At 42.5% G+C, this 22,744-nt stretch overlaps 1 protein-coding gene and 1 long non-coding RNA gene across 2 annotated transcripts in view; one reads left to right on the forward strand and one right to left on the reverse strand.

Annotated features, from left to right (window-relative positions):
* Positions 1–6,269, reverse strand: part of RAD23B (RAD23 homolog B, nucleotide excision repair protein) — a 45,538-nt gene extending 39,269 nt beyond the window's left edge. Inside the window, exon 1 of the mRNA XM_059073401.2 lies at positions 5,461–6,269. Coding sequence (XP_058929384.1) covers positions 5,461–5,526 — 66 coding nt within the window. The 5' untranslated portion in view covers positions 5,527–6,269. The remainder of the gene's footprint in view (positions 1–5,460) is intronic.
* LOC131762007 (uncharacterized) overlaps positions 6,259–22,744 on the forward strand; it is a 29,953-nt gene continuing 13,467 nt past the window's right edge. Inside the window, exon 1 of the long non-coding RNA XR_010841896.1 lies at positions 6,259–6,439. This is a non-coding gene — a long non-coding RNA (uncharacterized lncRNA). The remainder of the gene's footprint in view (positions 6,440–22,744) is intronic.

Raw genomic sequence — 22,744 nt, forward strand, 5'->3', positions numbered from 1 at the left:
AGTGGAAGCAATAAAACGAGGGGAGGGCCAGTGAAAAGGCGTATGGATGGAATAGACTGTAAGTCTCATTAACATTGGAATCAGAGGGAAGTTAAAGTGGAATACTAAAAACAGATTACTGTGGATGGGGGAAAGAGCTAGTTACCAGTCATGAGTCTGAATAACTGAGGTAGAGTAGAAGGGAAGATCACTGGATGAGCGATTAAGGAACAGAAGGTCAGAGTATGGGTAAGACCATCATTCAGACAGTGAAACTACCAAGGCCACTGACTGTGTGACCCCAGGCAAGTTACTAATCATGCTGGTCTCCATTTCTTCTTTTTAAAACATACACCATTACATATTTTTCACAACTCTGGTGTGTGTGCGTGCGTGTGTGTTTTAAATGATGCCTACCATAGGCTGTGACGCTCAGAATTATTGTGATCATTTTCACGTTTCCCATTCATTCCTCAATCCACTAAATTCTGGCCCTAACACTCCATGGAGACTACTCATTAGGGTCACTAATGACCTCCAAGTTGCCAAAACCAGAAGTCATGTTTCTTGTTTTCATCTTACTTTTGATTTCTCAAGCAGTAGATACATTTGACCTTTTCCTCGTCTTTGAAACTTTTTTCTTCTCTTGGATTCCTCCTACCTCAAAGGATGCTCCTTAACTGACCTCTTCAGTACTCAATCTCCACATGTTATAGCACCCCAGGCTTCAGCCCTAAGCCCCATCCCACTACATTCTCACCAGGGTTCCTCAATTCCAGTAGCAGAGAAGTTAATTACACATAAGGGATAAACTAGGCACTCGGACTCAATTTTGCAAGGAATGGGCACTGAAAAAGACTGTGGCAAGATGATCTCATCCAGTCCAATGGATTGAGGTCAAACATATATGCTGCTTATTGTCATGTCTCTAATTCCAGCCCAAATTCTCCTTTGGGATGGAAATTCATAGCAAATCTCCTTGTCATTTCCACCTGAATGTTTAATAGGCATCTTAAACTTGAGTTTCCACCCCAACCCCTAAACCTGCCCCTCTCCCATCCCTCCACATCTCAGGAAAGAACACAGGTATTCACACAAGTTATACAACCAAAACCTATGTTTCATCTTTGATTTCTCAATTTTCCCCACTCCAATGTATCAAAAACTTCTTTCAAGTCTATCCGCCCCCCAATCATATCTCAAATCCCTCCGCCTCTCTTTGTATCTCCACTCCTACTCCCCAGGTCAAAGCCTTGACCCCTTAAGGCTGTTGTGCAAGCCTTCTAACTGGTCTTCCTACTATCTATTCTCCATACAGCAGTCAAAGTAACCTTTTCAAATCATAAAAGAAATAATTTTTCTCCTCTGCTTAAAAGCCCCCAAAGGCCTATTTTACATTGAAAACCTTCAGTTTATTACAAAGCCCTACAGGCCCTGGCCCCTTGCCTAACTCTAATCCCTTACCTCTCTTCTCCTTCAACTACCTGATCAACAATACAGGCCTTTTTTGATTCCCAAAACACACTCTTAAAGGTCTTTCCCTACAGAAAACACTCTCCCCATCTCTGAGTGCTTACTATTCAGATCTCAGTTTAAATGTCACCTTATTTAGAAAGGCCTTCTGTGACCAATTTAAAAGTAGCCACCCAGTCATGCACTATCAAATTACCTCACCCTATTTCAATTCTCTACATAACTCTTACCATTATCTGTTTCTTAAAATTTGCTTTTTGACTAATTTATTCCATTACAATGTACACACCATGAAAGCAAGACCTGATTTTTAGTAAGTATTCAACAAACATTAAATAAACCAACATGCAAACATTGAGGGATCACTGACTTGGCAATTCACCAAAAAATGTATTTAATTCATTCAAAAGATCTTTATTAAATGCCTACTGTGTGCCAAGTATAGAAAGAGCAAAGGTCTGATACAAACCATACCAGGTTTCCCAGGTACTACAGTATTTTGTTTTACCAATATGCCAAGAAACATTAGTGTTACCTCTGTGATATAGTGTTTTAATATGTTTACTACTTAATGTTTTAATAGTCTAGGGAACTTCCATAATAAGGTTCTTCAGCACAACTCTGTTAAAATACAATAAGCCACAATGGGAACAATTTGCTAATAAATGATGGCTAGCAAATCCCACGTACAAGACTAGTACTCAAGTAGTATTTTATAGCATAATCACCATTACACAAATATACCACAAAGTGAGGTTAATTCTTTGCAGATTACTGAATAGCATATTAGATATACTGTCTATAGAAATTTTAAACTACTGTATCTTCACAATTCTCTTATCAAAAACTTCCAATGTATACACGTAACTTTGATGTCACTTACATAATACAATCACATTTCAGCTTATGCATTTGAAGTCTCACCTGAAACTTACTGTTGGTTTTTTCCCCAGTTATTGTATGAGGAGACGAATTATTACTGTAATAATAAAAATCACTGTTTTGTAATGGTTAACACGAAAGGCAGTGCATGGTAATGGTCAAGTAAACGGTACAAAATGGCAAATGAATGTTAAGAAAGTTTCACTTGTTAAAAAAAAGGCAGGGGAGTGCTTTCAACATTCAAACACTAAAGCAAATACAAACACCTTAAAAACAAATGCTCTTGCTGTTTCTACTTTGTGCATCTACTCTATAGCTACTGACAGAGCTAAGACTATGTCAATATGGCTCCCAAGACAACCCAGACCATGTCCCCCATGTCTCTGTACTCCTCCAGTTCTGCCAGTCAAAGCTCACTGAACATTTACTGGTTGAGCAAATGATTCACTCCCATGATTCCTCTTATCTCTCAGTCCTTTCACTCATTTTTGCTCCTGCTCATCTCAAGCTCACAAGAGTTTCTATACCGGCCACCTCAACTTACTTAAGTTCCTTAAGGTTTCTTAGTTCCTTCTCGGTAAAAACAAAACCTTTGAGCAGCCAAAACAGAGGTCTTAGAAACCAAAATCTGTTCATTTTATGTGAATCTCCCTAGAGGTCTCAATAAAATCCTATTTTTTCCCCTTTACTTTACTTTAGATCTATTTCTAATATCCTTGGTTATCAGTTTTCACAAATTACAAACAGCACACTTACAGTCTCCCACTATTTATGTAATTTTCATTGCTTCTTTTCTTACTGGAATTTTCTTAAATACTGTATCAAAAATAAATATTTAATTAAAAATCACTATAAAGATGAAATTAAAATAGTTCTAACATTTTTCCCATTTTTAAAATTTAAGTCCATTAAAGTAAAAACCAACAAGTCGTTTTAATGTAAATGTTCCAGTATATCCAGATTAAGTGTTTTCATTTCTTGTCCCAGCCTAACAATGTTAGCTTTTATATTTACATAAATAGCAACAAAAAGCTGAAGAAGCAACTCTCTGTAACAACTGAGCTTTCTGAAAATATACCTCTAGAAGTATGTTTCATATAACTTAAATCCCCTTGGAAATACACTGGGAAAACAGCAAGTATGCTTAAGAATCTATACAAATACAATATTGGCTTTAAGATAAAGAATGTGTAAAATGCCTAAAGAGCTATACAAATCTTAGAGAACATAAATAATTCAGTGGAGCTGCAGAAAGTCACTGCATAACTTCAATAAATCCACAGATATTTACCAAAAAAAAAATCCTTTAGGTTTCAATAATCTTGGAATTAATTGTGAATATCAGCTGGTAAAGTTCCTGCAGCACCAACACTTGTCACCACAAAAATCCAAAGTCAATAACATTTTATGAAAAGTTCTGTCTGAAAACATTAAACAGCTGCATTTTAACTTTCATCCTTTAACTTCTAGGTATACACCAAGCAGTAAAGGAATACTCAGGAAGAATATGATTTTTGTTAGTAATAGCAATCCACAGGGTGTTGTCAATTACTTCTGAGAACACTGAATTTCTCACCTAAAATTGCTATCTCCTGCACCTTTAAGAATTTACCACACAGCATATTTACACATATAATTAAATATCTTGAACTAAAATCATTTAGTACCACAATCCCCAAAAGGTTGGGAACTACATTGTTTAAATAATTAAAGGTGTAGAAAACTTTAGATTAAATGATATAGGTAAAACATAACACTATACCCTCACTCAAAGGTACGGAGTGATTAATAATCGATTTCATTTACTGACCACCAATTAAATAATATTTAATCTTCACACCTTTGCAAAACAGGCACATAGCAAATAAGTTAGAGCCACACATGGGAGCTCAGGATTATTTAATTAACTAACACCAAGGCCCCAGATCTCCACCAAAATTGAATCACCTATTTTTAAAAATACAGATGGGCTGAAAGTTGCTGTTTTAAATACAGCCTTAAGACAACCTCAGTGGTGTACAGCATCACAATTCCAGAACACAAGAAATAAGTTTACACTGAATGGCATTTTTAGATCTTGGCAAAAAGTTGTACTGATTTCAACACAGTGGCTTTTTGCAGTCACAAATACACAGGACGACATGAGAATTTAACACGTGAACTTCTGAGGTGTTCAAGAGTTTACAGAAGAGATTCAAAGTTTTTATTTTCTTTTTTTCTCCCTTGAAAGGCTATTATTTGAGGGTTGGGTGCAGAGTTCCGACTCCGACAACTTCAAGACTTCTAACACAGGGAACTCATTAATCTAGAGTTAAGTTTGAGCCTGGATTTGAAGGGCTCTAATCCAACAAACTTCACCACCAAAGAGGGCTCAAAGGGCAATCTACACAGGGGTGTGGGTTGGGTGGCGGGAGAACTGCAGCGAAACGATTCAAGATATAGGCAAATAAAAGGGTCACCAATTCTGCGGCGAAGGGGGCAAAGAATGCATTTTCACTAACCCTCACCACTCGCCTCTCACTGTGCGGCAAACGGAATCTGATACTTTTTACTTAAGGCTCATTATCTCCGGTTAGCGCTTCCTAGACCTCAGCGCCTAACCAGGTCCACTCAGGGACAGTGGTGACGCCGACATCTCCCTCCCCCACCCGTGCACCCACCATCGGGGAGCCCGGTTCGACCGCCGAGGCAGCCCTGACCTCCCCTCCCCCTCTGGCCCCTCCGCCGAAAGCGCCCAGGTCGAGGCCTCCCGTGCCCCGCGGGCGTGTACTCCACGCCATCTGCCACCAGGGCTTCGGTGTCCGACCACTGCTTCTCCTTACTCCTGCCACAAAGCCCACAGCCAACTCTGAAGGTCCGGTGGGCCGCATGCCGCCGGGCCCCCGGGCCCTGCCCGCGCTCGGAGCCCGCAGGCCTCATCCAGCGCCCGGGGTCCAAGACCCCACTCGCCGGGCCCTCTAGGGTGTACCGAAGGTCTCCCCGCTCGGGCGCGCCGACGGGCCCCTCTAGAAGCTGAGGCCGGGGCCCCGCACACGGCCCCGCCGCACCGCCCCCAGCCCAGGCCCGGCGGGCGCCTCGCGCGCCTCCCCTGCCCGGTGCCGGGCCCCGCGCTCCCGCCGCACTCACCGTCTCGTCTGGGTCGATGTCGATCTTGAAGGTCTGCTGCTGGAGGGTCTTCAGGGTGACCAGCATGGTGCCGCCGCGCAGCTCCGCTGCCGGGCCTGCTCCGGGTGCTGGCCGCTGGGCGGGGTCTGTGGCCTGGCGGGGCCCCGGGGTCGCCCGCGCTCCTCGCACACTCGGGAGGAAGGCGGTGGGGGTGGGGGCTTGTCACATTCGCCCTGCAGAGCGGCCTCTCCCCCAGCCCCGGCCCCGGGCCGCGCCGCTGCCTCCGCGACTGCGGCCTTCCTCGCGAGCACGGGCCACCGTGCTTCCTCACGCGCCCGGCGCCAGCCACTGAGTCTGCAGGAAGCGCCAAGGGCTCTGCGAGAGCAGCAAAGAATCCGCTACCTCACCACAGGCTGGTGGCCGCCATCATCGTGACTCGCCGAGACGCGCCCCCTCCCCCACCCGAGAAACCTGGGGGATGGGGTCGGGCTGGCTGAACGCGCAGGCGTAGGGTGCGGCGAGGCTGTGCGCAGGCGCAGCCAAGAACTCCGCCCCGGAATTGGGGCGGGGCGGCGCGGATTACCTCTTTGGAATGTCGGCGGCCTGGATTGCGCGTGCGCAGGCGCAGTCAGTGGGCGTCTCGGGGTTCTCGGGGCTTCCATGGAGCGTCTGCGGCCGGGGCGTTCTCCAGCCCGCCGCTGCTCGGCCTACGTCCAGACTCCGCCCACGTCCAGGCTCCGCCCGGTTGTCTGAGTTGCGCAATCCGTAGCCGGGGAAGCGCTACGTGGAGACCGGACTGAGTGGATGCGGAGCCCTGGAGCTGGGGAACTAGAGGGCGGTAGGTCGGGGCGGGGTTTAAGTAAAAGGATTGTGACAGCCACAGTAGTGGGCCGGCGCTTGCAGGGCGCTTGCTGTGTGGCTGAATCCTTGTGCTGGCGAGTGATTCTTTTATTCTGAGAGCACTGACTCCACCGCTAGACTGCCTTGATGGACCTTGAGCGTAAGTACAAGGTCAAGTTATATCACTCCCCCGGGCAGAACTGTCCAGTGGTTCCTCATCTCACCCAGAGTAAAAGTCAAAGTTCTTAGAACTGGATACACAGCCCCTTCCTTTCACATCTTACTCTCACGGCTGGCCCTAGGCGTTGTTGGTGGTTGTTAGACAAACGCTCTCACCTGAGAGCCTACCTTCGCCCATGCTGTTTCCGCTCCGAGTCTTTTTTTCTCTAGCTACCTGGGTGGCTCGCTATCTCACCTCCTTCAAATCTTTGCTCAGATGTCGCCTTCTCAGAGAGGTCTACCCTAGATACCCGACTTAAAACAGCAACTTTCCTAGCTCCATTACCCTGGTGTTTTTCCTATAGCATTTATCATCTTCTAATTGCCATATAATGTACATATTTATTAGATTTATCATCTTTCTCCTTTCAGTAAATCACAGATAAGCTGCACAAAGGCAAGGACTTTGTTGTATCTCCTGATGTACCCCCAGCACGAAGAAACATGTAGTGCAGGCACAGTAAATATGATTTCGATTCCTCATCAGTAAGATGGGGATAATAATAGCATTCAACTTCATCGATTATTGGAGGGGGGTGTTGAATAATGTATGTAAAATCTTAGTACCAGGAACATAGCAAGCAGTCCCTAAGTAGATAGCTATTTGTAGTATGCCCATTTACAGATAAGAAAACCGAAGTATAGGGATGATGAGTAATGTACCTGAAGTCACCCACCTAGTAAGTGGTAGGTCCAGAATTTGAACCCAAGCAGAATGACTCCAGAGCCTGTGTTCCTAGGTGCCTGGCTATCCTGCCTCTTAATAGGGTTTGACTTAAAGTAGTTCAAGTATAAATTTACGGTTAGGTCACTAGCTGTGTGACTAATTGCAGATTACCTCTCTGGACTAGCATCCTCACTGATAAAATGTCACTGCTTGGTTTTCTGTGGATATAATGCTTCCATGGAACACCAGCCTCCCTCTCCACTAACCTGGTGTTGCCCCATTCACAGCACATATCTCCCTGTATTGTAATTCAGTATCTAACCTTCCGCCCTCTATCTTCCTGTATATCTACTGCTAGTTACCAGGTGATCTCATCCCGCCCCTTGTTTTGAAATACCTCCAGCCTGGACCTCTCCCCTTAGCTATAGATAGAGTTAGCCAATTGCCTACACAATATCTTCACTTGAAATATAGTAAGCCTCTGCAACTTGCCATGGCCAAACAGAACCATTGATTCCCTCTGGACCTCCCCTCCCTCTGAAACCTGCTCCTCTCCCAGTTTTCCCCCATCTTAGTTCATGGCACCACCATCTACCCAGATGCTCAGACCAAAAATCTAGTCATCATCCCTGATAAATCTCTTCCCTCTCTTCCTCCCCCCACCCCACCCCCGCCAACCACCACACCTAATCCATTATCAAGTCCTATCAAGTTTATTCTCCAAGTTATGTCCCCAATTCAGCCATTTCTCCCAATTCTACTTCTACAACCCTAGGCTAGTGCATCAATATCTTTCCCCTGCCTCCCAACTGGTCTCTCCACTTCTACTCTTTTTTCGACCTCCCCAGCAGAGTGGTCTTTTTCAAATATAAATCATGTCACATCTCTTCTTAATACCTAATTATACTTAAGAATAAAATTCAAACTCTTTACCTGGCCTTGGGGAGCTCACATGATCTGATACTTGCCAAACCCTCTGGCCTCATCTCTTTCCTTTCTCTCTCCCTCTCATTCACTGTCATTCCTTGAATAGGCCAAGCTGGTTCTCATCTCTGGGCCTTTGCAGCTGAGGTTACTTCAGCTTGAAACTCTCTTCCCAGATCTTTAATTGACTATCTCCTTTTCATCATTCAGGGTCCAAGTCATAATTTACTTCCTCACAGAGGACTTCTTCAACAACTTTTATAATATATAATAAACATACATTAACCCTTTAGGCAAAGCACCATTTGAGGCACTTTCCATGGGTAATCTCATCTGAGGCCCACAAAACTCCATGTGATAGTACAACAGTACCCTGGTTTAAAGTTTTTCATGGCTCTACCTGAAATTATCACTTTTTATTTGCTTGGCTGAATAGTACAGGTTGGACAGCCTGTATGCCTCCTCGTCATATGTAGGTGCGTTTGCAAGAGTCCCACCCTTCACATGACAAGCCCCCCAACGCAAAGGCCACCAAGATGAAGGTGCTTATGAGCAAGGCCTTGTAGGATAGGCCTTGGGCTTCTTCAAGAGCTATTGGGCCAAGATAAAAAGGCGGGAGGGAGTCATTGATTCCAAATACTTGGTAACAAGCCAGGGAATTTTGCTTGCATTTTTGGAAATCAGTCAAGTGATTTCAGGGAAGAAGATGAGCAGGCAGAGATGCAGCAGCTGCTGACTTAGAAAATACCAGGGTAAAAATGCCACACTCCAAGCCATTCATTCATCAAATAGTTCTTGAGACTCTCTCCATGCCAGGAACTGTTCTAGGTGCTGAGGATACAACAAGAAACAAAGTCCCTGCCCTCATGGAGTTTGTATTCTAGTGGGATAATAGATAAACAGATAATAAATCAAAGTTATCAATATTTATAGTATATGGGGTACTGATAAGTGCTTTAAAAAAAAAAGAACATTAAGGGCTTCCCTGGTGGCGCAGTGGTTGAGAATCTGCCTGCCAATGCAGGGGACATGGGTTCGAGCCCTGGTCTGGGAAGATCCCACATGCCGCAGAGCGGCTGGGCCCATGAGCCACAATTACTGAGCCTGTGCGTCTGGAGCCTGTGCTCCGCAACAAGAGAGGCTGCGATAGTGAGAGGCCCGCACACTGCAATGAAGAGTGGCCCCCGCTTGCCACAACTAGAGAAAGCCCTCACACAGAAACTAAGACCCAACACAGCCATAAATAAATAAAATTTAAAAAAAAAAAAAAAAAGAACATTAAGAAGATCAGTAGTACAGAGCCGAAATAGTATTGCTACAGCGAATGTGCCAGATTTTTTTCATTCCCCTCCCCCATCTTCTTACCCCTTTTTCACCCAGCAATTGGCCCCAAGAGGGCTGCCCTGTATGGGCTCTACCACAGTTGGCTTCCTGGGGAGTCCCAGCGGGAGATAGGACTAAGGGAGGAGAGTGAAGTTAGGCCATGTATTCCTCTTTGTGGTTGGCAACGCTCTTGATACAAGGTCATTGCTTCTGTATCCTGACCTTCCAGGTGACTCTCTCCTTCCAGTTTCTGGTACCTGCTCCCCACCTTGCCTCTTCAGGCCTAGAGGGCCCCTACGTCTCACTCCAGGGTGCTGTACTGTCCTTGTAGTGTCCCTATATGCTTCCCTACATGATTGTGAAGAGTCCCTTTAATTGAATCTCCACGAACTGAGTGGCTTAAAACAATCAAAACTTATTGTCTCACAGTTCTGGGGGCTAGGAGTCCAAAATTAAGGTGTTGGTAGGGCAGTGCTCTCTCTGACACCTGTCACGGTGAGTTCTTTGTTGCCTCTTCCTAGCTTCTGGTGGTTTGCCGGCAATCATTGGCATCCCTTGGCTTGCTGTACCACCTCAGTCTCTGCCTCCATCGTCATGTGACGTTCAACTCTTGTATGTCTGTCCCTGTGTGTCTCTTCTTATAAGGACACCCTTATAAGAATAGGAAAAACTCTATTGTTTCTCCTCTAATCACCGCTCGATTACTACTCTTAATATTTACTTCCGATCACCAAACGTGTGGGCTTTTTTCCCACACCAAGTAATTCCCCGGTTCTCTGCAGACACCAGCTGGGTGCCCTGCCGTTCAGTTCAGTTCTGACACTACCTGGAGTTAGCACCTGATCACACAAGTGAAGGGCTCAGTCCCACCAGACTCCCCCCACTTCAGATGCCAATTGCAAGTCCCAACTTGTCACCTGTACTTCAGACTGAGCAGCTATAAACTGGGGTTTCCACGACCCCCTCCTTGGGTTTGATCATTTGCTAGAACAGTTCACAGAGCTCAGGGGAACATGTTTACTAGTTTATTGTATGATAAAGGATATGATAAAGGATACTGATGACCAACCAGATGAAAAGATATATAGGGCGAGATCTGGAAGGGTCCCAAGTGCAGGAGCTTGTGTCCCTGTGGAGTTGGGGTGCCCCACCCTCCCGGCACATGGATACATTCACCAACCCAGAAGCTTTCCAAAATCTGTACTTTGGGGATTTTTACGGAGGCTTCATCATGCAGGGGTGATCAATTATTTACCTCAATTTCCAGCCTCTCTCTCTTCTCTGAAGAATGGGGGGTTGGGCTGAAAGTTACAACCTTCTAATCATGGCTTAGTCTCTCTGGTGACCAGCCCCCATCCAGGAGCCCACCAAGAGTCCCCTCATTACAACAAAAGACATTCCTGTTACTCAGGAAATTCCAAAGGGTTAGGAGCTCTGTGTCAGATACTGCTATCACTCAGGAAATTATAAGAGTTTTGGAGAGCCCTGTGTCAGGAACCAAGGTCAGAGACCAAATATTAGCAAGAACCAGGGGCAGAGACCAATATGTATATTTCTTATTATTTCATACCAGTCATATTGGATTAAGGACCCACCCTACTCCAGTATGACTTAATTTAACTAATTAAGTTGAATCTTTTGGAGGGGCACGGTTCAATCTGTAACAATACCTCATTTGAACGTGGTATATTTTTCTGCTGAGAGTCTGCCTGATATATGCATTAATCAAGGAAAGTCTTCCTGATAGTTGATGTTAGAGTAGAGAGAAGTGAGGAAGGCAGACATACAGCTGCTTAGTAGAATTAGAGGGGACTAAGTAGAGGGAACAACAATAATAGCCATAAATGTTTACACTCACATAGCATTTGTTACACGCAGATGCAAGGCCATGAGGTAGAAGCATCCTTGCCATATTGGAGAAATACCCAGGATGTTGGGTGAAGGAGCTGGGACAGCTGTGGGGAGAGAGTAGCTGATGCCATTCGAGGTGTAAAGGCAAGTGGGGCAATGAGCACAAAGCCACTGTAAAGGCTTTGTCTTTTATTCGGAGTAACTTGGAAAGTCATCGGAAGTTTTAAGGTGGAGGAGTGACAGGATCTGACTTAGGCTTTAAAAGGATTACTCTGATTGCTGCCTGGAGAACTTCTTGGTGTGGGCCGGGGGGACAGCAAGGATGGACACAAAGAGACCAGTTAGCAGGTTATTGCAACAATCCATAAGAGACTGGTGACTTGTGTTAGTGTGGAAACTTTACAAGTGGTAAGAAGTGGCTGGATTCTCAATTTATTGGAAATAGAGTTTACAGATTTTGCTGATGGGGTTGATGCGGGGTGTGAGAGAAAGAGGCTCACTACACATGAGTTTCACGTTAGGAAACTTCCTTGGAATTCTCTGGTCCTCCTGACTCAAGAGTGTCTGTCCTGACTGACGGTGTTCTGTATGGCATCACCCTATCCAGCAGATATTCTCTGAGCATCTCCTCTGTGCCAGGCATTGTGTTGGATATACAGTAATGGACAAAGACTGATTAGGGATCCTATTCAAAAAAATAGCAGTGTTTGACTTAAGCTCTTCCAAAGGCAAGGCGCATGGCTCCCATCTCTATTGGTTATAAAAGCTATTGGTGATTTATGATGTAAGCTTTATGTTAATAGAACCTCTTTCCAAGTTCTAGATGTTTATAGAGTGGTGCAAATATTTCCTTATTGTGATTAAAGTTTTCGACTCTTTATTAAAAGTATTTATTTTTGCAATTAAATATACTTTCTAAAACAATTTCAGCCCATAACAATTGAGCTTTGAAAATTTCTTCTGTCTTCTAGCTCTGCCTTCCTCATTTTCCACCCTGCCTCCCCCACCCCAAGTTTCTCAGCCCTGTGAGTCTCATTCATTGTTCAGTCACTAGGTCATTTCAGACACTGAAATGGAGTTATGAGTACAAGAAGTTTTTTTTGGTGGATATCAGTTGTGAAGAATACAAGGGAGGAAGCAGAATGCTTCAGAGCACAATGCTGATACGTTTGCTGTGAAAGGAAAGAGAGAAGGAAACATTGGGTAGAGGAAGACTCAGATTGTGATGTAGATCTGACAAAGTGTTAGCCAACCCAATGGGAGTAAATGGTGTGAAGATTACCTGTTAGAGCAGTCACTCTTTGGATGAAATTGCCAGACTCTGGTATCCCTACCATGTTCCCTACCAGCTAGAGGCTGCCCAGGAAGAGCTGTCAGCTAACTGTACTCCTCATAGCTAAGTTCTCACAGGTCATTTTTTTCTTGAAGGGCTATCCAGGCGATGCACTATTTTGGCTGAAATAGGCATCTGCTTGCACCATGTAAACCCGCTTCTCCATACACACTCAGGAAACAGCTGCTCCAGGGGCCCATTGAGCCTCTCTTACTAAAGGGAAACCTAAATGAAGTAGGACAGTGGGACAAACCCCGCATTCCATACTGGCAGTTGATCTCGGGGCCACTACTGGTACTCATCATTTCCCTCCTCCACTATCCATCCTAAATTCCCCTTGTTCTCATCAGTTACCTCTGCCGGTCTTGGTGCATTGCCTAGTGGTGTGACCCAAACCTTTATTCCTGAAGAGGATGAGCCTTTGGTGTTTCCACTCGTCTCAGGCCTGGGTTGCTGTACTTGTCCATTCATAGTCACAACTGGGCAAGGGAGTAGCAAGAGGCATCCAAGTCAATTCCACATGTATTCCTTCTCGTTCTGAGTATAAGGTGGTCCTACCTTCTCTCGCTGATAAAGATCAATTGCCTCTCCCAAGTTGATGACTCTTCTTGCTTTTTGGTCCCTTAATATAAGCAACAAAGCTTGTAGTTCAGTGGGACCATTGCTGTGTCCCCTGGCAAAATAGTCCCCCTTTGAGGACCAAGACTTCTAACACCACAGGTCCCAGAGTTGTGGGGACAGAAGAATCCTCAGTAGGTCCCTGGGAGTGGTAAATGGGAATGGGACCATTCCTGCTTCCCTGCCTTGATTCCTGGACCCAATTAGTCTTCCTGCTGGGGACACAGTGCCCTAGACTCTAGGCCTAGAGGGTACTTTTATTCAGTTTGTAGATTGCACCCTGGAGAATGAGATCCTGTTCTTACACAGTATTGCCCCTGAGATGGTGCTTCATCTGCACCATCAGCAGATCACTCTCTCAGGCTGGCGCTTCTGGGGAGGGTGGTATGTAATAAGACCAACATGTCCCATGACCATGGGACCACTCCCAAACTTCCTTCACTGTGAAGTGGGTCTCCTGGTTGCATGCTGTGATAGGTAGGGTTCTGGTCTATGGATCAGGCACTCTGTAAACTCCTGTAGAGTGGTACAGGCTGCAGCTCTGCTGGCAGGAAATGTAAACCTGTACTCAGAATAAATGTCTATTCCTGAGAGAACAAATTGCTTGGTCTTCCAGCGTGCATAGGGCCCAATGAAGTCAACTGGTCACCAAGGGACCAGTTGGTCCCTCAGAGAATAGCACCACATTGGGAATTCGGCAGGTTGGACATTCAGAGGTGATGGTGGCTAGGTTAGCCTTACAAGAGTTCATGCCAAAAGGCCATGCATAGTCTCCATCTCTGCCACCATGGTCACTCCACTCATCATGTTTCTACCCTTGCTTCCTATAGTCTATTCTAGATACAATAGCCATATTCTTTTAAAACATGGATCTGTTCACTCATGCTTAAAACCCTACCCTGGCTACCCACTTCAATCAGTAAAATCCCAAATCTTTACATTGCCCCCTCCCCCATCCTCTTCTTTACTTTTCTGACGTCATCAGCTACACAGGTTCAATTTGCTCCAGCCGCACTGGCCTCCTTGCTGTCCCTTGAGTTGAACAGGTTCACTCCTACCTGATCTTTTGTTCTCTCTTCCTGAAATACTCTTCTACAGATACCGGCCCTCTCCTTCACCTCCTCCAACCTTTGCTCAGATTTCACCTTCTCAATGAAACCTGCTCTAACCCCTTAATCACCCTGTGTAATATGACAAAATGCCCATTTCCCAGTCCAGCACTCCCTATACCCCTTACCCTGTTTCCTCCTCTTTTAACACAGTGCATTATTTATTCGTTATGTTTCTTGTTTAGTGTCTGTCTCCCCTGCTGGAACACAGGGATCTTTGTCTATTTTACTTACATTCTTTAAGCACCAGGAAGAGTGCCTGAAACAGAAAGAACTAAGCAATGAAAGAAAAATTTAGCCAGCCATCAAAAAAAAGCAAAGTAAAACAAGGTGATATTTGTTACATGTTACAATGAACATTTAAGGCTTAATAACCTCCAATAATATCAAAAAGTATATGGGAAAAATGTTTTTCATAGTTTGCTGGTGACTTTACTGTTTGTTACAACCTTTTGGAAAGCCACTTAGCATATAGATGGTTCTTAACTTCTGGAATTTCAACTCTTGTACACACTACATGAATACCTCTGAAACTACTTTTCTCAGCTTAGCTATCTAACTATGGTTTGAAAAGTTGATATAATGGTGCAGTCAGCTAGCCACTGGGGCAAAGGCTTAGCATTCACATGTTTTATGTTTAAACAGTATCATTTATGCAACCGAACATTCTTTTTTTTGAATTTTATTTTATTAATTTTTTTAATACAGCAGGTTCTTATTAGTTACCTGTATTACATGTATTAGTGTGTATACGTCAATCCCAATCTCCCAGTTCATCCCACCACTACGCCCCACAGCCCTGCTTTCCTCCCTTGGTGTCCATACGTTTGTCCTCTACATCTGTGTTTCTATTTCTGCCTTGCAAACTGGTTCATCTATACCATTTTTCTAGATTCCACATATATGTGTTAATAAACAATATTTGTTTTTCCCTTTCTAACTTACTTCACTCTGTATCACAGTCTCTAGGTCTATCCATGTCTCTACAAATGACCCAATTTCGTTCCTTTTTATGGTTGAGTAATATTCCATTGTATATATGTACCACATCTTCTGTATCCATTCATCTGCCAATAGGCATTTAGGTTGCTTCCATGACATGGCTATTGTAAATAGTGCTGCAATGAACATTGGGGGTGCATGTGTCTTTTTGAATTATGGTTTTCCCTGGGTATATGCCCAGAAGTGGGATTGCTGGGTCATATGGTAATTCTATTTTTAGTTTTTTTAGGAACCTCCAAATGGTTCTTCATAGTGGCTGTATCAATTTACATTCCCACCAGCAGTGCAAGAGGGTTCCTTTTTCTCCACACCCTCTCCAGCATTTGTTGTTTGTAGATTTTCTGATGATGCCCATTCTAACTGGTGTGAGGTGATACCTCATTGTAGTTTTGACTTGCATTTCTCTAATAATTAGTGATGTTGAGCAGCTTTTCATGTGCTTCTTGGCCATTTGTACATCTTCTTTGGAGAAGTGTCTATTTAAGTCTTCTGCCCATTTTTGTATTGGATTGTTTGTTTTTTTAATATTGAGCTACATGAGCTGTTTATATATTTTGGAGATTAATCCTTTGTTCATTCATTTGCAAATGTTTTCTGCCATTCTGAGGGTTGTCTTTTCATCTTGTTTATGGTTTCCTTTGCTGTACAAAAACTTCTAAGTTTTATTAGGTCCCATTTGTTTATTTTGGTTTTTATTTTCATTACTTTAGGAGGTGGGTCAAAAAAGATCTTGCTGTGATTTATGTCAAAGAGTGTTCTTCCTATGTTTTCCTCTATGGGTTTTATAGTATCTGGCCTTACATTTAGGTCTTTAATCCATTTTGAGTTTATTTTTGTGTATGGTGTTAGAGAGTGCTCTAATTTCACTCTTTTACATGTAGCTGTCCAGTTTTTCCAGCACCACTTATTGAAGAGGCTGTCTTTTCTCCATTGTATATCCTTGCCTCCTTTGTCATAGATTAGTTGACCCTAGGTGCGTGGGTTTACCTCTGGGCTTTCTGTCCTGTCCCATTGATCTATATTTCTGTTTTTGTGCCAGTACTATATTGTCTTGATTACTGTAGATTTGTAGTATAGTCTGAAGTCAGGAAGTCTGATTCCTCCAGGTCCGTTTTTTATCCCTCAAGATTGCTTTGGCTCTTCGGGGTCTTTTGTGTCTCCATACAAACTTTCAGATTTTTTGTTCTAGTTCTGTAAAAAATGCCATTGGTAATTTGGTAAGGTTTGCATTGAATCTGTAGATTGCTTTGGGTAATATAGTCATTTTCACAATATTGATTCTTCCAAGGTAAGAGCATGGTATATCTCTCCATCTGTTTGTATCATCTTTGATTTCTTTCATCAATGTCTTACAGTTTTCTGAGTACAGGTCTTTTACCTCCTTGGTAGGTATACCTCCTAGGTATTTTATTCTTTTTGTTGCAATGGTGAATGGGATCGTTTCCTTAATTTCTCTTTCTCATCTTTCGTTGTTAGTGTATAGGAATGCAAGAGATTTCTGTGCATTAATTTTGTATCCTGAAACTTTACCAGATTCATTGATTAACTCTAGTAGTTTTCTGGTGACATCTTTAGGGTTATCTATGTATAGTATCATGTCATCTGCAAACAGTGACAGTTTTACTTCTTTTCCAATTTCTTTTTTTTTTCATTTGAACTGATTTTCTCATTAATTTTGCAAGAGAGAGTAGAACAATTGTTAGCAACAAGTTGTGAAATAGATCTTTTGCTGAAGTTCAATATGTTTAAATAGTTTTGGTTCTTTTGTTTTTTCCCAGTTCAACATTCTTTTTCTTTCAGCAGGTTTTTTCATTACTAGCTAAAGCTGATTTTAATACATGATTTACTTAAAGTATACCTGGCTTGTCTTTTGAGCTAAAAAGCATAGCTGGCTTTTTGTTGAAATCACGTTTATGTGTTTTTTAGTTTATTGTCATTTATTCTCCAATATTTTGGGAAGCAATTATATGCCAGGCCCTACCTATGTCTGATGAGTCTCTGAATGTCTGCCCTCCGGAGGTTACTAAGAGAAATAAACAAGTCAAAGATCTCTGTTATGTGTGCTGGAATTGAGGTAGATTCCAGGAAGGCAGTAAGGTTTGATTGGCTCTTGATGGGGTAGGAGATAGACAGGCATCCAGCATCTTTTCAGCTCTCTGTCTATCTCTGTTTCACAGCTGGTTATCTAATCTATATATTGGTCAAGTGTTTTAAAAATTATATTAGAGTTATAATATTATCTTGTCATAAATGAAACTATGAATAAATTAATATAATCCTAAGGGCTTCTCTAAAGAAACTTCAGAGAATTAAAATTTTTTTTTCTACTTTAAATAGAAAGTATGGGTTCCTTTTCCCAGACCCATGTTTATTATTTGTGGTTTTGCAGTACCTGCGATACATGTGTTTTGCAGAGCTGTTGCACTATACATATTAATTAAGAAGAGTCCCAGGACCCAAAGTGTTTGAAACTTAGATAGTTGTCGCACTGATATATCTTTTCTTGCATATTCATTGTTGAGTGAAATTGGCTTTATGGTTTTAGCTTCTACTGGTATTCCCAGTCTGTCTCATTTCTTATTGAGTCTCCTTACTGCCAGTTCCAAATTATTATAAAGTAGTTGTAACCCATGTTGTAGTTTATGGGCTACATAAAATATGGGCTAAAAATAAAATAAAACCAAAAAATACGGGGGCTGTGAATAGGGTGTGCTCCTAAACATAGCAGAACTGTACCTCTTACCCTTCCTTGTAGCTTTCGTGATGAAACCACTGGCTCCGAGAAAGTGAGGAATGAAAAAGACTCTGCTGGTCGAAGTATAGGTTTTCGGCAGAAGGAAATAATTTGATTGTGTTGTTGCATTATATGACATTTTAAAAAGGTATCATATTCAGCTACTTATAAAAAGTGATTATAAGCCACTTAAAGATATATCACCTCTCATATTGGTATAAGAAACAGAGTAGAGTAAAAATTGACAGCCTGAGACTTTAGTATATACCCATCCAATTTAGGATCTGATGGCACAATAAAAGACTTTAATAATCTTTAATAGGGAAAAGTGTTAGCAGTGGAATAATTGGTTAGCTATGTAGAAACCATGATAGGTTGAATTGTGTCTCCCCAAAAGATATGTTTAAGTTCTAACCCCTAGTACTTGTGAATGTTACCATATTGGAAAGAGTCTTTATAGATATAATCCAGTTAAGATGAGGTCATGCTGGATTAGAGTGGACCCTAATCCAGCAACCGGTGGTGACCTGATAAGAAGAAGGAAATTTGGACACAGACACAGACAAAGAGAAGAATGCCATGTGACAATGGAAGCAGAGATTGGAGCGATGCTGCCATAATCCAAGGAATACCAGGAATTTTTAGCAACCATCAGAAATTAGGAAGAGAGGGCTTCCCTGGTGGCGCAGTGGTTGAGAGTCCGCCTGCCGATGCGGGGGACGCAGGTTCGTGCCCCGGTCCGGGAAGATCCCACATGCTGCGGAGCGGCTGGGCCCGTGAGCCATGGCCGCTGAGCCTGCGCGTCCGGAGCCTGTGCTCCGCAACGGGAGAGGCCACAGCGGTGAGAGGCCCACGTACGACCAAAAAAAAAAGAAATTAGGAAGAGGCAAGGAAGGATCTTCCCCTAGAGCCTTCAGAGAGAGCATAGCCCTGCCAACACCTTGATTTCAGATTTCTAGCCTCCAGAATTGTGAGGCAATACATTTCTATTGTTTTAGGCACCCAATTTGCTGTAATTTGTTACAGTAACCCTAGGAAACTAATACCAAAACTTCTAGGTACACTAACAACAATTTCAGATGGATTGATTAGTAAATATAAAAAGTCAGACTATGGAAACAGAATAAATAAGAAGCATATATTTGTCAAATTTCTGGTTGGCAGCAAATATCCAAGTTTAAAAAAATAGCCATAATGGATTGACTAGATAAAGATTTCATTATCTCATCATGTGGTAACAATGTAAACAGAATAAAAAGCATGCAACAAACTGAAAAATATTCCCAACATGTGACAAATTTAATAGCCTTAATATATAAATTACTCATACAAATTAAAAAGAAAAACATTACAATCCAATTAGGCAAAAGCACAAGTGGTTTATACAGAAAATTTGCAGGAAAAGTACATTTAGCCAGTAAATAATAATGTGGGCCATTGTTGTGTTTTTTTTAATATTTTTTTTGATGTGGACCATTTTTAAAGTCTTTATTGAATTTGTTACAATACTGCTTCTGTTTTATGTTTTGGTTTTTTGGTCACGAGGCATGTGAGATCTTAGCTCCCTGACCAGGGATCGAACCTGCACCCTCTACATTGGAAGGCAAAGTCTTAACCACTGGACCGCCATGGAAGTCCCATGGGCCATTGTTTATACAGTGCTTATTATGTGTTCAGGTCCTTTTCTAAATGCCTAATACATTAACTTTTAATCTTCACATCCATTATGAGATGACTCTGGTCAGGTTATTTAATCTTTCTGTGCCTTTCAGTTTCCCTCCTCTGTGAACATGTCTGAGAATTACTCCACCAAAGCTGCAAAGATGTGAGATTGCTAGGTCAACAGAGAATGTGGGTTTTCAATTTAATAGATCCTACCAAAATTCTATCCAAATAGCCATGTATATTCCTATCAACGTGGTTTGAGAGTACCAGTTTCCCCTGCCCCACAGCCAGCACTTCATAGGTTCTATAATTTTCTTTTTTGCCAATCTGATGGGCACATCACTCTTGCCTCTCAAGAATTTAAATACTATTCATCCTTAAAGACATGTTCTCTTTGAAGATTTCCTTCAACTGCTCAGTAAGTCATTTTTCCTTCCTCTCAACTCCCTCATCATTTTTATCTACTCATTCAACAAATATTTATTGAGCATTTACTGTATGTTCTAGTCACTGCAGTTAAAGCAATGGATAAATCAGGCAAAAATTTCTACCTTTATGGAGCTTACATTCTAAGGGGGAAGGCAGACAATAAAAATAAATAAAGTTAAATTTATAGAATATTAAATAGCGGTAAGAACAAAGAAAGCAGATGTGGGGGGTAAGAAGTATCAGAGTGGAAATAAGATTGAAATTTAAAATTTATTTATTTATTTATTTTTGGCTGCGTTGGGTCTTCATTGCTGTGCGCGGGTTTTCTCTAGTTGCGGTGAGCGGGGCCTAGTCTTTGTTGTGGTGCGTGAGCTTCTCATTGCGGTAGCTTCTCTTGTTGCAGAGCACGGGCTCTAGGTGCGCGGGCTTCCTTAGTTGTGGTACATGGACTCAGTAGTTGTGGCTCACGGTCTCTAGAGCGCAGGCTCAGTAGTTGTGGCGCATGGGCCTAGTTGCTCCGCAGCATGTGGGATCTTCCCGGACCAGGGCTCGAACCCGTGCATTGGCAGGCAGATTCTTAACCACTGCGCCACTAGGGAAGTCCAGGATTGAAATTTTAGATTCCGTGTCTGAGGGAAATCCTAGGGAAAGGTTACTTGTGCCTTTCTTATAACATTTATCACTTTCTGTTCTATATGTTTATTTTATTTATTTTATTGTGGCAAAATATACATAACATACAATTTACCATTTTAATCATTTAAAAACATATAGTTTAGTGACAATAAGTACTTTCATATTGTTGTGCAACCATCACCACTGTTCACCTCCAGAACTTTTCATCATCCCAGACTGAAACTCTTTACTGATTAAACTATAACTCTCCCTTCTGCCCTTGCCCCCCCGACTCCTCCCCCCATCCTTGTCCCTAGCGACCCTTTTACTTTCTGTCTATGAATTTGACTGTCCTAGGTAACTCATATAAATGGAACCATACAGTATTTGTCCTTCTGTGTTTGGTCTGCGTTTGGTTTATTTCACTTAGGATAATTTCTTCAACCTTCTTCCATGTTGTAGTATATATCAGAAATTCCTTTCTTTTTAAGTCCGAATAATATTCCATTATATGTACATAGCACATTTTGTTTATCCATTCATCTGCCCATGGACATTTGGATTGTTTACACTTTTGTCTGTTGTGAATAATGCTGTGAACATGGGTGTACAAATATCTGTTCAAATCTCTACTTTGAGTCCTTTTGGGTATATAACCAGAAGCAGAATTACTGGATCAAATGGTAATTGTGTGTTTGATTTTTTGAAGAACTGCCATACTGTTTTTCATTGTGGCTGCACCATTTTACATTATTACCAGCAATGTACAAGCGTTCCAACTTCTCCATATCCTTGTCAAAGCTTCTTTTAAATAATAGCCATCGTAATGGATTTGAATTGGTATCACATTGTTGTTTTGATTTGCATTTCTTTAGGGATGCTGAGCATCTTTTCATGTGCTTTTCAGCCATTTGTATATCCTTTTTTTTTTTTTTTTGCGGTACGTGGGCCTCTCACTGTTGTGGCCTCTCCTGTTGTGGAGCACAGGCTCCGGACACGCAGGCTCAGCAGCCGTGGCTCACGGGCCCAGCCGCTCCACGGCACGTGGGATCTTCCCGGACCGGGGCACGAACCCGTGTCCCCTGCATCGGCAGGTGGACTCTCAACCACTGCGCCACCAGGGAAGCCCTGTATATCTTCTTTGGAGAAACAGCTATTCAAGTCCTTTGCCCATTTTTGAATTGGGTTGTTTGTTTTTTTTGTTGTTGAGTTCTGGGTGTTCTCTATATATTCTGGATGTTATTCCCTTATCAGATATATAATCCATAAATATTTTCTCCTGTGAGTTGCCTTTTTATTTTAATAATAGTGTCTGTTTTAGTCCATTTGGGCTACTATAACAAAATTACCATAAACCAGGTAGTTTGTAAACAACAGAAATTTACTTTTCACCATTCTGGAGGCTGGGAAGTCAGAGATCAAGGTGCCAGCAGCTTCAGTGTCTGGTGAAGGCCCACTTCCTGGTTCATAGATGGCAATCTTCTTGCTGTGTCCTCACATGGCGGAAGGGATGAGGCAGCTCTCTGGAGTTCCTTTTATAAGGGCACTAATCTCATTCATGAGGGCTGTGCCCTCATGACCCAGTCACCTCCCAAACGCCCCACCTCCTAATACTGTCACCTTGGGGGTTAGGATTTCAACATAGGAATTTTGAGGGGACACAAACAGCAGTGTCCTTTGGTGCATAAAATTCTTAACTTTTATGAAGTCCAATTGGCCTATTTTTTCTTTTGTAGCTGTGCTTTTGGTGTCATATCCAAGAAATCATTGTCAAATCCAATGTCATGAAGTTTTCCTCAGTTCTAAAAGTTTTATAGTTTTAGAGCTTGCGTTTAGGTCTTTGATCCATTTTGAGTTAATTTTGTATATGGTGTTAGGTAAGAGTCCAGTTTCATTCTTTTGCACGTGGATATTAGTTGTTCATTTTTATTACATTTGCTAATTTTCCATATTGCAATAAGGCCTTCTGAGGACAA

The sequence above is a fragment of the Kogia breviceps genome, chromosome 8, assembly GCF_026419965.1.
Source record: "Kogia breviceps isolate mKogBre1 chromosome 8, mKogBre1 haplotype 1, whole genome shotgun sequence".
NCBI lineage: Eukaryota > Metazoa > Chordata > Mammalia > Artiodactyla > Physeteridae > Kogia > Kogia breviceps.